The 17,365-nt window shown below is 41.0% G+C and overlaps 1 protein-coding gene across 1 annotated transcript in view; it reads right to left on the bottom strand.

Annotated features, from left to right (window-relative positions):
* Positions 1–17,365, bottom strand: part of NWD1 (NACHT and WD repeat domain containing 1) — a 247,992-nt gene that overhangs the window by 117,948 nt on the left and 112,679 nt on the right. Inside the window, exons 5-11 of the mRNA XM_069767760.1 lie at positions 6,785–7,139; positions 5,665–6,020; positions 5,233–5,553; positions 4,546–5,144; positions 3,350–3,553; positions 1,812–1,971; positions 1,345–1,462 (exon numbers count right to left, since the gene is read on the bottom strand). Coding sequence (XP_069623861.1) covers positions 1,345–1,462; positions 1,812–1,971; positions 3,350–3,553; positions 4,546–5,144; positions 5,233–5,553; positions 5,665–6,020; positions 6,785–7,139 — 2,113 coding nt within the window. The remainder of the gene's footprint in view (positions 1–1,344; positions 1,463–1,811; positions 1,972–3,349; positions 3,554–4,545; positions 5,145–5,232; positions 5,554–5,664; positions 6,021–6,784; positions 7,140–17,365) is intronic.

Raw genomic sequence — 17,365 nt, 5'->3', positions numbered from 1 at the left:
TCCCTGTCTTGCAAAAGTACCTACACAACGTCAAGAACGTGTCCGGGCAGCTATGCTTACCCTCTTTGCTGCCAGCCAGGGAGAGAATGAGCCCAACCAGGTGCTTTCACAAATAGAACAGTGGCGTACTGACCAAAATCAGACCCAGTTGACCACTAGAGCATCAACACACCAGGAGCAACAGGTGCCTGCAACCTCTTATGGGCAACCATCAACCAGCCAACAATTCCCACAAATGTCAGTACCATATTATGTGCATGAACCACCCCCTGCATCAAGCCAACAGATACAACATAGGCCACTGGGTGAAGTTGCTCAGAGATTTCAAGTGCAACAGCAGTACACCAGGCCACCAAGGCAAATCACGCCTGGCCTAAATAGATTTGTCCCACCGAACCCTCAGCCAACAACACAACAAACAACTGGCCAAACATATCAAGGATACATTTCACGTCCACAAAGCCATATGCAACCTGTTGTTCAGGTTGGCCAATACACTCAGTCTGTGCAAACTACGAGCAACAACCACTCCCCCAACAACAACACTTTTATGGCCCCTCCTTAGAAACCCAAAGCTACAACACTACTACCTCTGGATACCAACAAATGTATGTTGGAACATCCGTCGAAAATCCACCACTGCAGACACAAATTACCCAATCTGAAATGCCCCCACAATCCACCATCACGGAAGGTGTAGGACCAGAAAACACTACAGAAGAATCAGTGTCTACTCAGGATGATTTCCAAAATCTTTAAATGTTCTCAATGTTTACATAATATTTTTTCAAATATGTGGCATGTAACAATGTCGTTAATGCACATTATTGGGCATATGTTGTTGTAAAATGAAAAAACGGTTCTTTTTTGCTCATATTATAAAAAATGTTGGTTTAAAACAAATTTATGTACATGTTGTGTTTATTTGGAACAACTTCACTAACTAGTTGTAGGCTATGTAGCACCAAGGGATCCAAAGCACAATATATTGGGCTAAATCAAAATAATGAGCAAGTACTGAAGGTGTAAACGTGTGTTTATAATAGAAAATTGATAATTAGTGCACCTTTCCCTCATCTATCCCTTTAATTACAGGCCCAAGTCTTTAATTGCAGACTGAAAAAACTCTCTGAGGTACGTGTCCACACGGATGACATACGTAACTTCAACACGGACACACGGATGACACACGGAGTACACACACGGACACACAGACATACGGACACGGATATCTCTGGTACCGGTTTTTCCGGTACCGGAAATATCAAGACGTGTGAAAGAGGCCTAAGTGATTATACACTTAACAAAATTTTACACCTACTGTATAATACATATCACACAAACCTAAGATATCCTGCTGTAGCTCATTGATGCAGCCTGCATTAAGAAGATGGTAAGGCAGCTCACTCATTTTTCTGAGATTTGGCAAGTCTTCTGTAAACCACAATGGCTGTGGGGCAACCTGAAAAGAGTTTCAAAACAGAATATGGGTTTAAAATGGCTGCCAATAACAGGCTAAAATATAAATGTTACAGGGGCACTGTCAGTGGTAATTGCAGCTCTAAAAAAAGGCAACCACGAATAAGCTTTTTGCTGGATACTATGACTATTCGGTCCCAGGAGAGTGCTGGCTTTCACACTCTAATCTCTATGTTAGAATTCCAGAGCTCCCAGCCTACAAGACACAGAGCGCACAGAATTAATATTGTTGTCCCTCAATCAAAGCACGGCACCGCCCAGCAACAGAAGTAGAAAAAGAGAGGGCAAGCACCAATATAGTTGTCACAGTCATGATAAAAATTCACAAATACCTTTCTGTCAGCGGATAGATTTTTCTTAATAAATGGTAGGTGGATGAGACGTTTGGTGCCCAGACTCCAAGTCCCCATGAAGTAGTCGGCTAGAATGCAATGTCTTTTTGTCTTCTCTGACCCATTCAGGTAAATATTATGCGCCACTTCAATGAACTGCCTACGGTTGGAAAGAACAGGGCTCATTTATTACAAAATGGCATTCTATAGGTTAGCAATCAAGGACTCCAGCTGCAGCTCACTTAGAATGTGCACCAACTGATTGTATTGTCTATGTACTTTATTTCATGTTATCTTATCGTGTTTTACAAATGTATATTTTCCGGTGTGCACATAATTTTTCAAGAAAACAGGTTCACAAACATTTTTAAGAAACTAACAATAAAAAACGTTTAAAATATAAATGGGTACACACTGGCGCTTCACTGAATGAAAAAAGGGATTGGAGGGGAGGGGGGGAACAAATGGGGACTCAGCTGCAGGTGAGATGGCATGATCTGTGTAACACCCTGTCTGTAGAGTGAGAATTGAATAGATATAGGATTATCACCTGCACTGAGAAGTATTGCTCCTACAGAGGAGTGTTTAAATGAATATAGGATTAACACCTGCGCTAAGGAAAGAGGACTTCCTTCAGGGAGTCAGGTACGATATACTGACACGTAGTCCACCATACTCAAAGGCCGCACTAATGTGTTTAGCGCTGCTAGCAAGGTTGACCTATCAAGACATTCTATGTATGCAATCATACACTTACTGGTTCACCATGGAATCAATGGTGCTATATAAATAAATAATAATAATAATATAGGTGATGGTGACTTGGAATAATAAGATGTGTCAGTCCTCTTCAAATAATCAAGCGTAGCGGGCTCTGCGTCACAGGATCGTGTGGCTGGGGGGTAGTGTGGGGGCGTTCTCCCCCCAGAAGGGTCATCCTTGCTGGTCGCCGGGAGCTAGCAGGAACCGCCGGCTTCTAGCGTGCCTCGGCCAGAAACAACGCCGAAGCAGTAGTGGAGTGTGAAAGGGGCACGATGGATAATGTGAGATCACACAGCTAATGGGCGGGCGCTTGAAGGGACAACCAATCCAACACGTTTCGGAGGATACGATCCTTCTTCGTCAGGGCCCTGACGGAGCCCGCTACACTTTATTATTTGAAGAGGACTGACACATCTTATTATTCCAAGTCACCATCACTTATATAACCAGTAAGTGTACAATTGCATACATAGAATTGTCTTGATAGGTGAACCTTGCTAGCAGCGCTAAACACATTAGTGCGGCCTTTGAGTAAGGCGGACTAAGTCTCGGTGTATTGTACCTGACTCCCTGAACGGAGTCCTCTTTCCTTAGCGCAGGTGTTAATCCTGTATTCACTAACAATAAAAAACATTTGGCTAGCCTATGATAGCTGATATAATGTGATAAAAAGGTGGTCATCATTAACAAAATATTGTATTATATGCTACAAAATATTATTATTATTGCTACTATATACTACTATAACATTATGTGGCTGCCATTGAGCTTCATACCTGTGGTAAAGACCTAAAACTGTGCTTTCATCTGCTTGCCTCTCTACCAAATACTCCTCTAGATCATAGCGCAGATGGGTCCATGAAAGGGAGGGAATTCGTATTACATCTTCACTTGGAGGGGCCCAGTACTGATAAATGTCTGACAAGACATCATTATCAATGGAGAGGATGTCCTTTAGCTCAGCTTCTGACAAGCCACTCCTATGATTTAAATATAATTTATTGGTTATTCTGTGGGTTGTAACTTAAAGGATTTACGATTGTCGAACAGCATTTCACAAGCCATAGCCAAAAATATTGCATACTCTTTGGTGCCCACTAACCCTAATGTGCTTATTTAGTTCCCCAAGACACGAATGTACAAGAGGCTAATTTTTCCATCCAAGGAAAATTAACATAGGCTTCCTACATACAGTTTTTGTTCTAGCCATATTTTAGGGAGCTTCTGTAAAATGCCATGAATTTCATGTTGTAATTTTTATTCCACAAATGTTTTTTAGGACTGAGTTTATTGATCAAACAACGGTCTACATTTTATGTCTTTTTCTGTGCATTGAAATGTAGATGGAAACACCTATGAAAAAGCCACAAGTGGAGAGTGTAGTGTTTTAAAGGGGATATCCAGGACTTTACACGCTCTGCTCTTTAGACGGGGTGGCACTTCCAAGGTCATTTTGATTGACAGCCTGATTCCTGCTGCCTAACTGGGGCAGCCGGCTGCCAATCAGAATGACCTCAGAAGTCCCACCCCATCAGCAGAGGCAGCGGAATCACCGGGAGGGGCAATCTGTGACCGCTCTGTGAAGGGAAAGAGCAATGCCGTGCACAACAGGCAGGTAATTTGCAATTTAGATAAGTTTTTTGTGTTTTGAAAAGTCCCACACACACCCTTTAAGAAACTGCCATTTTTAGGTGTACCTTAGTTTTGTTAAAGGGGTAGGGAGTCCGACAGGGAGGAGATAAGATGACAGGAATACAGTAATTAATGAGCAGTAAAGTTATTCTTTTAGAACTTTTGTTTACATATACTGTAATAGTGGAATACTACAATCCCACAAAATACTTGGGAGATGTATCAGTTCAACCTCAAGTAGTAATGACCAGGGGAGAACTATCCTTACTACTACTACTAATATCAATACTGCAGATAGGAGAGATAATAGGGAAAAAATAGTTCATACCAATATACATACCTGGATGCCACAATGTACCCTAAAGCATGTGAAATTAGCACTTTGCCATGAAGCTTTTCCAAACGCTCATATAACTGGTGTACAGCTTCTTTTGTGTTACTGGCAATACGGAGGTCTGAGGTTGGTGTATAAGAAGACCATCTCTTGGCCTCATCAAATGCCAATTTAAGAAGTAAGGGTTGTCCACATTTCCTAAAACTGTCCAACACAATGTTCTGTTGTGAAGGAGTCAGCTTACGTCCAACTGAAGACATGAGCATTTCAATCACCTGGCCTCCTTGCTCAGCGGAAAGCGATTGAACTTCCAAGTACGATGTTTCATCCAAGATGTTTTCTCTTAGCGTATTCAGGATGTCTCCCTCTTCAGGTAAAGTAGACAACACAATGTGCACATTCCTTGGGCATTCTTTGGGCAGCCAGTGAAGATGATGGGCACCCTCTGACTGAGAAAGCTGATCAAGTGAATCAAGAAATAACACCAAAGTCTCTGTTTTTCTATTAGACACTGTTGTGAGAATCTGGTGAAAAAACCTTACAGTCTCGTTGTAAATATTTGTGACCTGAGGGGTGGGTGGTGGTAAGTCCATTGCTAAGCACACCTTCATAGAGATACAACACAATATTGTAAGATTGCAGAAATCATTATGAAATATAACAGTATGTGACATTCTATATAAGGAAACCTACCTGATAACAAATACTCTTCAAAACATCATGGATATCTGAGCTTTGTGGTGACGTGCCAAAAAGTCGAAGTACCAATATATAATTCCCTTTACTGCTGACCAAATCTTTGACCATATTGAAAGCTTTGCACATCAGTGCAGTTTTTCCTGACCCAGAAGCTCCGTAGATAACAAGGGGGGGCCGCATCTCTTTCTTGTTGACGTGACCTACAATTCTTTGCAACATATCCTGTCTTCCGCAAAATACTTCTGATTTCTTGCGAGAGAGAAGCAAGTGGTGTGTGACTTCTTGCATGAGCCACCCTAGCCATGGATACTCTTTCTGAAAGTAAAAACACATGTTTTATTCATCTATACAGTATATTTTTGTGTACATGCCCATCAAAGAACATGCTTTAAAATATTAATGGCTGTAATCAGCAATATGCCTGACCTGTGACTCTGGTAGGTCAGCATCCTTTCTGGATAAAGAATTAAGTATCTGATGATTGACCACAGCAATAACTTGGTCACAAAGTTCTTGCAGGTATATTCCTTTGGATAACTGTTTACTAATTTCGACTGTATGAGTCTTCATTTTATCAGGATGCTTCTGTGCGACCCTGGTCTTTAGGTCTTCAAGAAGCTCTTGAGCTTCTGTGTCTGGACTTCCATCTTCTGTGATATCTATGAGGTAGCGGGCCATGTCTTTATTGAGACCCATATCCATCACTTCCCTAAAGAAGAGAGTAGAGCCTGCTTGATTGGTTCCAGAGGTCAAGAGTCCGCATTCAATTTCCCATTCTGTCACTAAAAAAAATTGTGAAAAAAACCCAGTAAGAAATGACCTTATCTCTACCTAAAGCTGGCCATACATTTTTGATTGTTTAGCCCACGGCTCTCCCATACACAGGAGCACTGTTTGGTCTCATCTTGAAAGGAGTAAAGGAGTGCATGCTCAACCATTTGTTGACTGTAGGACTGCTATATAAATATTAATTCAGCCCTCAGCTGATTCTAGCAGGTCTATTGACAAGAAAACAAAGTAAAAGCCTTGCAAGCACACCTCTGCTCTATTTGTGATGGGGTCCTATTCTTGTGGTTGCAGGGCATATAAATAGGGGATAACTTGCGATTTTAGAAAAAACACTGTGTGTTTAGGGATGATGGGTGACTGTTACAGTAATTTCATAGGCCAGCTTAAGGGTTATCTTATTCTGAACCCAAGTGCAGAATACAACCAGTCCTATGTAGCTTTTATAATATCCAGAAATGGAAAATGTTAACTCTTATTTTTCTGATGATCTTTGGAAAATGAAAAGGGTGGGCTGATCATATACCATGAGCAACTATTCTACTTTTTCTTTGTAGCAGTTTTGATACATCTCTCACATTATTTTACAAACTTGTCCGAAGTTTGTCTGATGATTCCTCTGGCAACTAATTTTGTGGTTTTGTGGTTGCTGAAGTGGTGTAGAGAAAATGCTGTATTACTTTTACAAGGTGTTTACAAACCTACATAGTGAATGCCCTATGCTATATATTTCACACATATTGCATATAAAAATACAAACCTGATTTATAATAATTATGTTTTTGCTCGAACGTAATCAATCCTTCTACGTATGCAGCTTGTGCAGCTGAGCGTAAAGCACTTGATAGCCGCTTTTCAATTTCTCTCCACTCCTTGGCTTCTTTTGCCTGAATTTCTACATGGGAGGGATCCGTATTAGAGAAATGAGGGAAATGCACTGTTATGGGCTGGAAGACATATGTTGGAGGAACAGCATTCATGTCTTTCCAAAACCACTGAGTCAAAAGCTGAGCTTCAGCTCCATTCTTGAGGACTTTCTTGTATAATATGTCAAATTCTTCTTCACCTATATTTCGAGGTATTGGTCTAAATCCATAACGATTGCCTATTAGTGCCTTTAAAAAAACACACAATTTTTTCAAATAAATAAAAATGTGAGGAATAAATAATTTAACACATAGATATTAGATATGAGATATATATGCAATATATGCCTGATAGATACATTTATGATCGATTAATAGAAAGTAAATATACATATGATAGATAAATAGATAGATAGATAGATAGATAGATAGATAAGAAAAATAAGGCACCATTCTAATAAATTGTTCAAAACATTGGACTTTTATTAACCCACATGAGCTAATAACAGTCCAACCTTTTGCATAATGTCTTAGAATGTGCCTCCTTTTTATTGTTTTATCATAGTGCACAAGTTCGGTGGATAGATAGATAGATAGATAGATAGATAGATAGATAGATAGATAGATAGATAGATAGATAGATAGATAGATAGAAAGATAGACAGATAGATGTGCATCTCACAAAATTAGAATATCATCAAAAAGTTAATTCATTTCAGCTCTTCAATACAAAAATTTAAACTCATACAGTTAGGTCCATATATATTTGGACAGAGACATCATTTTTCTAATTTTGGTTATAGTCCTTACCACAATAAATTTTAAGCAAAACAATTCAGATGCAGTTGAAGTTCAGACTTTCAGCTTTCATTTGAGGGTATCCACATTAAAATTGGATGAAGTTTCAGCTCCTTAACATGTGCCACCCTGTTTTTAAAGGGGTCAAAAGTAATTGGACAGATTCAATAATTTTAAATAAAATGTTCATTTTTATTACTTGGTTGAAAACCCTTTGTTTGCAATAACTGCCTGAAGTCTTGAACTCATGGACATCACCAGACGCTGTGTATCCTCCTTTTTGATGCTCTGCCAGGCCTTCTCTGTGGTGGTTTTCAGTTGCTGTTTGTTTGTGGGCCTTTCTGTCTGAAGATTAGTCTTTAACAAGTGAAATGCATGCTCAATTGGGTTGAGATCAGGTGACTGACTTGGCCATTCAAGACTATTCCACTTCTTTGCTTTAATAAACTCCTGGGTTGCTTTGGCTTTATGTTTTGGGTCATTGTCCATCTGTAATATGAAACGATGACCAATCAGTTTGGCTGCATTTGGCTGGATCTGAGCACACAGTATGTCTCTGAATACCTCAGAATTCATTCGACTGCTTCTGTCCTGTGTCACATCATCAATAAACACTATTGACCAGTGCCACTGGCAGCCATGCATGCCCAAGCCATCACACTGCCTCCGCCGTGTTTTACAGATGATGTGGTATGCTTTGGATCATGAACTGTACCACGCCTTCGCCATACTTTCCTCTTTCCATCATTCTGGTAGAGGTTGATCTTGGTTTCATCTGTCCAAAGAATGTTCTTCCAGAACTGTGCTGGCTTTTTTAGATGTTTTTTAGCAATGTCCAGTCTAGCCTTTTTATTCTTGATGCTTATGAGTGGCTTGCACCGTGCAGAGAACCCTCTGTATTTACTTTCATGCAGTCTTCTCTTTATGGTAGATTTGGATATTGATACGCCTACCTCCTGGAGAGTGTTGTTCACTTGGTTGGCTGTTGTGAAGGGGTTTATCTTCACCATGGAGATTATTCTGCGATCATCCACCACTGTTATCTTCCGTTGGCGCCCAGGTCTTTTTGCATTGATGAGTTCACCAGTGCTTTCTTTCTTTCTTTCTCAGGATGTACCAAACTCTAGATTTTTCCACTCCTAATATTGTAGCAATTTCTCGGATGGGTTTTTTCTGTTTTCGCAGCTTAAGGATGGCTTGTTTCACCTGGATGGAGAGCTCCTCTGACTGCATGTTTACTTCACAGCAAAACCTTCCAAATGCAAGCACCACACCTCAAATCAACTCCAGGCCTTTTATCTGCTTAATTGAGAATGACATAACGAAGGGATTGCCCACACTTTTCCATGAAATAGCCTTGGAGTCAATTGTCCAATTACTTTTGGTCCCTTTAAAAACAGGGTGGCACGTGTTAAGGAGCTGAAACTCCTAAACCCTTCATCCAATTTTAATGTGGATACCTGCAAATGAAAACTGAAAGTCTGAATTTCAACTACGTCTGAATTGTTTTGTTTAAAAATCATTGTGGTAATGTCTAGAACCAAAATTAGAAAAATGTTTTCTCTGTCCAAATATATATGGACCTAACTGTATATTAGATAGAGTCATTACAAACAGAGCGATGTATTTCAAGTGTTTATTTCTGTTAACGTTGATGATTAAAGCTTACAGGCAATGAAAACCCAAACGTCATTATCTCAGTACATTAGAATCTATAATATAACGCTGGGAGCGTCACTCTGTCCGAAGCCTCTATATACTGCGCAAGCGCAAGCGCCGGCACAGTCTGGACCGCACAGAGTGACGCTCCCAGGAGATCGTGGTATGCGTAAACACTGAACGCACACCGCGATCTCCAAGGAGAGGCAGGGACCGCCAGGAGGGTAAGTATATTCCGCTGTCCCCCGTTCCAGCGTTGCGTGCGGCTCCGTGTCCCGGTCCTCTGCCTGTGACGTTCACAGTTCAGAGGGCGCGATGACGCGCTTAATGCGTGCCGCCCTCTGACTGAACAGTCACAGCCAGAGGAGCCGGAAGAAGCGGCGGGCAGCGCTGGAACGGGACAGACAGGTGAGTATAGCAAGTGCTGGGGAGCCTGAGCTGGCGGCGATACCAGCACCTGACCCCCACAGCACGCCGGTGTCCCCGCCTGCTCAGGCTCCCAGCACTCGGCGCCCAACGACGATAGGTGAGTAAGGTTTTTTTTTTTTTATATCGCAGCAGCATACGGGGCATATATTATGGAGCATCTTATGGGGGGCATATATTATAGAGCATCTTATGGGGGGCATATATTATGGAGCATCTTATGGGGGGCATATATTATGGAGCATCTTATGGGGGCATATATTATGGAGCATCTTATGGGGGGCATATATTATAAAGCATCTTATGGGGGCATATATTATGGAGCATCTTATGGGGGGCATATATTATGGAGCATCTTATGGGGGGCATATATTATGGAGCATCTTATGGGGGGCATATATTATGGAGCATCTTATGGGGGGCATATATTATGGAGCATCTTATGGGGGCCATAAACCATAATGGAGCAGTGTACGGGGGCATATACAATGGAGCATCTTATGGGGCCATCAACCATAATGGAGCAGTGTACGGGGGCATATAATATGGAGCATCTTATGGGGGCCATCAACCATAATGGAGCAGTGTACGGGGGCATATAATATGGAGCATCTTATGGGGGCCATAAACCATAATGGAGCAGTGTACGGGGGCGTATAATATGGAGCATCTTATGGGGGCCATCAACCATAATGGAGCAGTGTACGGGGGCATATACTATGGAGCATCTTATGGGGGCCATCAACCATAATGGAGCAGTGTACGGGGGCATATAATATGGAGCATCTTATTATTTCCTAGAGGAGCATTGCGGCTTTAAGTCTCCTCACCATGACATGCTTATCATGTCACTCTCCACAAGGAGAAACAATACTTCTTGGATCCCAGTCAGACGCCTCTCAATCAGCCCAACCAGATCTCCACTTTGCACTGACTAGGGGCGGTACCCCGAAACACAGTGTTTGCAAATTGAGATTCCGGTTTGGCTATTATCATAAGTCATGTGCCAAGGCTCGTTAGAGGGTCGACATTGACTGTTAGGATTGCTACTTCAAATAGGTGGCACTAGAGTTCTAGTCCTCTTCCTCTCTGAAGAGACAATTTGCAAAGTATTCTACAGGAATTTACTGAGATAATGACTTTTGGGTTTTCATTGGCTGTAAGCCATAATCATCAACATAAACTGAGATAAACACTGGAAATAGATCACTCTGTTTGTAATGACTCTGTATGATATATGAGATTCACTTTTTGTATTGAAGAACTGAAATAAATTAACTTTTTGATGATATTCTAATTTTGTGAGATGCACCTGTAGATAGATAGATACATAGATAGATAGATAGATAGATAGATAGATAGATAGAAACACACCACTTGGCTATGCTTCATCCTGCATACATGTTATATTGTTGAACACACATAATTAAGCATACATTTGTTTTTATGGGAATTAAAAAGTCCCTCAGGGGAGGTTTCTTGAGGGTTTGTGTTGTAAAGTTAAAGGCACCCAGGGGAGGTTTGTTATCTGTCATTGGTATAGATAAAAGACAGGTAGCTGTACAGTTATATTTAATGTCTGTTCTAGTTTGTAATTTTTATTTAGTATTATCTAAAGGAAAATACAGAGTGCACTGCACAAACATAGATTAAATACATCCAGTTTTATGTTATTGCTTAGATGCATAGTGTTATGGGAAAAATATAAGTCCCCTTCCCTATATTTCATGCTATATATTTTTCAAAGCTTTTCTTTGTATGCCCGAAGCCGTTCCCTTCATCATTGGATGCTTTCCTCATATATTCCAAATAGGACATATTTACTTAATTATTGCATTGTGCATTTTATTTCTATGGTCAACTTTATACTATTGCGGTACTTTATTACACAGAATCTTTTCATAATGCTTTACGCAGTTTTAAAATTATTTATTTTAGATTTGAGAAGATTAATTGCACCTTTTTATTGGTGCTGGTATAAGATTGTTGAACGCCAAGGTGCTTAATTTTTTTTTTAAAGTACTTTGGTAATATTATCTTAATTTGTAATATACCACCACCAGATTGAGGGCCACCGCTATAAATTAAACCAAAAGAGTAGACTCCAGTGGGTAAAAATCACAAAAATTGGATCAATCATCAGCGGAAAAACATTGTCTTGTCAGATGACTCCAGATTTCTGTTGTACCATGCTGAAACCCTCCTGTCAAGTATTAACTGATTTTTGCACACACTGGGTCCTTTAACCCCTTAGTGACAGAGCCAATTTGGTACTTAAAGGGAACCTGTCACCTGAATTTGGCGGGACTGGTTTTGGGTCAGAGAATGAACTTCAATCCAATATTGCGGCCAGCATGCAGCCAGCGGGTAAGGAAAGGGTGAATGAAACACCTGAAAACTCCACCCATATGACCCAAAACCGGTCCCGCCAAATTCAGGTGACAGGTTCCCTTTAATGACCAAGCCAATTTTTACAATTCTGACCACTGTCACTTTATGAGGTTATAACTCTGAAGTGCTTTAACGGATCACTCTGATTCTGAGACTGTTCTTTCGTGACAGATTGTACTTCATGTTAGTGGTAAAATTTCTTCGATATTACTTGCGTTTATTTATGGAAAAAAAAATGGAAATATGGCAAAAAATTTTAAAATTTTGCCATTTTCAAACTTTGAATTTGTATGCCCTTAAATCAGAGAGATATGTCACACAAAATAGTTAATAAATAACATTTCCAACATGTCAACTTTACATCAGCACAATTTTGGAAACACATTTTTTTTTGTTAGGAAGTTATAAGGGTTAAAAGTTGACCAGCAATTTCTCATTTTTACAGTAAAAATTTACAGAACCATCTTTTTTAGGGACAATCTCACATTTAAAGTCACTTTGAGGGGTGTTCATGACAGAAAATACCCAAAAGTGACACCATTCTAAAAACTACACCCCTCAAGGTGCTCAAAACCACATTTAAGAACTTTATTAACCCTTTACGTGCTTCACAGGAAGTGAAGCAATGTGGAAGGAAAAAATTTACATTTAACGTTTTCTTACAAACATTTTATTTCAAAACCAATTTTTTTTATTTTCACAAGTGTAAAAAGAGAAAATGAACCACAGAATTTGTTGTGCAATTGCTCCTGAATACGCCGATACCCTATTTGTGAGGGTAAACCTCTGTTTGGGTGCACGGCAGAGCTTCGAAGAGAATGAGTGCCGTTTGACTTTTTCAGTGCAGAATTGGCTGGAACTGAGATTGGATGCCATGTTGTGTTTAGAGAGCCCCTGATGTGCCTAACCAGTGGAAACGCCCCACAAGTGACACCATTTTGGAAATTAGACCCCTTAAGGAACTTATCTAGATGGGTAGTGAGCACTTTGAACCCCCAAGTGCTTCATAGAAGTTTATAACGTAGAGCCGTGAAAATAAAAAATCGTATTGTTTCCACAAAAATGATATTTTCGCCCCCAAGTTTTTATTTTCACAATGGTAACAGGAGAAATTAAGCACAACAAGGATGTTGTACAATTTGTTCTGAGTACACCGATACCCCATATGTGGGGGTAAACCACTGTTTGGGCGCATGGCAGAGCTTGGAAGAGAAGAAGTGCCATTTGACTTTTTCAATGCAGAATTGGCTGGAATTGAGATCAGACGCCATGTTGCATTTTGAGAGCCTCTGATGTGCCTAAACAGTGGAAACCCCCCACAAGTGACACCATTTTGGAAACTAGACCCCGTAAGAAACTTATCTAGATGTTCTAGATGTATAGTGTGCACTTTGAATCTCCAAGTGCTTCACAGGAGTTTATAACGTAGAGCCGTTAAAATAAAAAAATCACATTTTTTCCGCAAAAATGATTTTTTGCCCCCCAATTTTTTTTTCACAAGGGTAACAGGAGAAATTAGACAGCAAAAGTTGTTGTGCAATTTGTCCTGAGTAAGCTGATACCCCATATGTGGGGGTAAACCACTGTTTGGGCGCACGGAAGAGCCCGGAAGGGAAGGAGCACCGTTTGACTTTTTTCAATGCAGAATTGGCTGGAGTTGTGATCAGACACTATGTTGCATTTGGAGAGCCCCTGACATGCCCAAACAGTGGAAATCCCCCACAAGTGACATCATTTTGGAAACTAGACCCCTTAAGGAACTTATCTAGATGTGTGGTGTGCACTTTGAACCCCCAAGTGCTTCACAGAAGTTTCTCAGCTTACAATTATTTACTTTCACAAGGGTAACAGGAGAAATTGGACCCCAAAAGTTGTTGTCCAGTTTATCCTGAATACGCTGATACCCCATATATGTTGGGGGGGGGGGGTACTGTTTTGGGCACACAGCGGGGCTCAGAAGGGAAGTAGTGATGTTTTAAAATGCAGACTTTGATGGAATGGTCTGCGGGAGTCATGTTGCGTTTGCAGAGCCCCTGATGTACCTAAATGATAAAAAAGCCCCACAATTGACCCCATTTTGGAAAATAGACCACTAAGGAACGTATCTAGATATGTAGTGAGCACTATGATCCCCAAAGTGCTTCATAGAAGTTTATAACGCAGAGCCGTGAAAATAAAAAATCTTTTATTTTTCCACAAAAATGATTTTTTAGCCCCCCAATTTTTTTTTATTTTTCCAAGGGTAGCAGGAGAAACTGGACCCCAAAAGTTGTTGTCCAATTAGTCCTGAGTACTCTGTAGCCCCGTATGTGGGGTTAACCCACTGTTTGGGTGCACGGCAGAACTCAGAAGGGAGGGAGCACCATTTGACTTTTTCAAAGCAAAATTGGCTGGAATCAATGGTGGAGTCATGTCGCGTTTGGAGATGATGTACCTAAACAGTGGAAACCCCCAATTCTTACTCCAACCTTAACTCCAACACACCCCTAACCCTAATCCCAACTCTAACCTTAACCCTAATCACAATCCTATCCCCAACACACCGCTAACCCTAATCCCAACCCTAACAATAACCCTAATCACAACCCTAACCCCAACACACCCCTAACTCCAATCCCAACCTTAACTACAATCCTAACCCTCATCTCAACACACCCATAACCCTAATCCCAAACCAAACCCTAATCCCAAACCTAATCCTAACCCTAATCCCAAGCCTAACCCTAATCACAAACCTAAGGCTTCTTTTACACTTACTGGGTTTTTGTGGCCCGTTATTGTGGGCTTTTTTTGCGGGCTGTATTGCCGCAATTTTCACAGTCTGCCGCAATAATGGACAGCAAAAACCTTGCAGATTGCCATTTTTCGGGTTTGCAATACTATGGCAAATGTATTGGAAAAAAAATGGCGGTCCGCAAAACCAGAAGTCATGGAGCACCGCATGAACAACCTTCTGTTGTTTTTGCAGCCCCATTGAATTACAATGGGGGCCGTATCCGTTAGCTGTGAAAAATATCAAGCAGGCTCGATATTTTTTCACAGCCGTAAATAGGGCCCTCACGGCCATACGGCATACGGCGCTCCGTAGAATTATTGAGGCCCGTTTTTGCGGTCCCATTGAAATTTTTTGGGACTGCAAAAACAGTATGCAAACCCACAGTAAGTGTAAAAGAAGCCTTACCCTAACCCTAATTTTAGCCCCAACCCTAGCCCTAACCCTAATTTAAGCCCCAACCCTAACCCTAACCCTAATTTTAGCCCCAACCCTAACCCTAATTTTAGCCACAACCCTAACCCTAATTTTAGTCTCAACGCTAACTCTAACCCTAGTTTTAGCCTCAAACCTGACTGTAACTCTAACCCTAATAGGAAAGTGGAAATAAATAAATTTTCTTTGTTTTATTATTTTTCCCTAACTAAGGGGGTGATAAAGGGGGGTTATTTACTTTTGTTTTACTTTGATCACTGTGATAAGGTTTATCACAGTGACCAAAATGAACCAATAGGAAAAATCTTCCTAGTGTTGCCGGGTGCCTGCAATTTTTTCCTTGATAAAGATGGCGGCGCCCACCGGAGGAAGCAGGAGGGCCTAGGAGCATCGGGAGACACTGGTAAGTATGGGGGGGGGCAATCGGGGACCCTATTTTTCTCTCCTCTGATGTGCAATCACATCAGAGGAAAGAGAAATTACATGGCACATCAGACTTTCTGCCGAGTACCGCAGACGCCCGCCATTTTTCTACATCGTAAGACACCGGTAAGTATCGGGGGGATTGGGGACTCTATTTCTCTCTCCTCTGATGTGCGATCACATCAGAGGAGAGAGAAATTAAATGGTAAATTGAGCTTTTTTTTTTGTGGCCACCGGTAAACGATTAATTACCGGCGATCACATCCCAGGGGTCGGTAAAAACTGACCCGAATCATGTTCTCTGGGGACTCACGACAGCCGAGACCCCAGAGAAAATCCGACTCTGGGGGCGCTATACACTTTTTCCACAGCGCCGTTAATTAACGGCGCTGTGGTTTAAGTATCCTTAGCTACCGCCGTTAAAAGGCGTATCGGCGGTCGTTAAGGGGTTAATGTATAGTGTCTTGTGGAACTTTTCACCCTCCTTGGCTTTTTACCTATTTAGTTACATTACAACCTGTGTTTAAATATTTTTGTAATCAAATTTGTGTGTGATGCATCAGCACTATATAGTCTTAGTTGATGAAGTGAAGTGAGAAAAATGAATAATTGGCATATGAATGTGTATTTATCCCTTCTGCTATGAAGCCCATAAAAATTTCTCTTGCAAGTAAAAACCTTCATAAGTCACATACTTATTGAAAGGAAGTCCACCTGTGCAACTGAAGTATCACATGGTCTGTCAGTTGTTGGAATTTCACTCACTCACTGCGGTTGAGATAGGCACAGGAAGCGTTTTCATTTAAATGTCCAGGCAGGTTTATTACAACTTCATAATCCGCTCAGCATAAGCAAATAAAAAGACAGCCTTTTCTGGCACAGAGTGAAAAAACAGAAAGTAAATAGTCCATAAAGTATTGCAGGTTCGCCCACTCAGGTCAGTGTCCTTTAACAAACACTGGAGGACTCCACACCTCTAGTCACAAACACTGAATGAAACACTTGATTTCCATTTATACTGCCATACCGTGCCCCCGGGGTGGGATATATGAGCAGTCAGTCCCACCCATCTCTTTGCCTGCTCTTAAAACCCAGCCTAGTAGTGCAAACTGTAGGAAAACAAGGAGCGCAAATAGGGTCTTATCCCACGTTATACAATGTGCAATTTTGATCAAAAACTGATCACCTGGTGGTGTAGAAACAAGGCTTGTATGTCAGCTGCAGCAGATCCACGGGTCGACTAGCAACCTAATTACAGCTATTTTCAAGGAAGATGGTGGATTAGTGGATAGTGGATTATATCCACGCTGCAAAGACAGACACTCTCTTTGTGGTATTTCCTGAAGAAGAAGTCATGATGACTTCGAAACACGTAGAATAAACCACCATCATCCTTTAACCATATTTTGCATTCTGAATTGTCTGGCAGCGCAGATATAATCCACTATGTTCCTTGATAATAGCTTATACGCCCTCTTAACTCTCCCAGCACTATATGTGCTGGAGCCTGCTTTCCCAGTCTTACATCACTGAAACTACCAACCTCAATGATACATATCTCCCATCAAGA

The sequence above is a fragment of the Ranitomeya imitator genome, chromosome 1, assembly GCF_032444005.1.
Source record: "Ranitomeya imitator isolate aRanImi1 chromosome 1, aRanImi1.pri, whole genome shotgun sequence".
Classification (NCBI taxonomy): domain Eukaryota; kingdom Metazoa; phylum Chordata; class Amphibia; order Anura; family Dendrobatidae; genus Ranitomeya; species Ranitomeya imitator.
The sequence above is the reverse complement of the archived record's forward strand: the minus strand, read 5'-3'. Positions and strand labels throughout refer to the sequence as shown.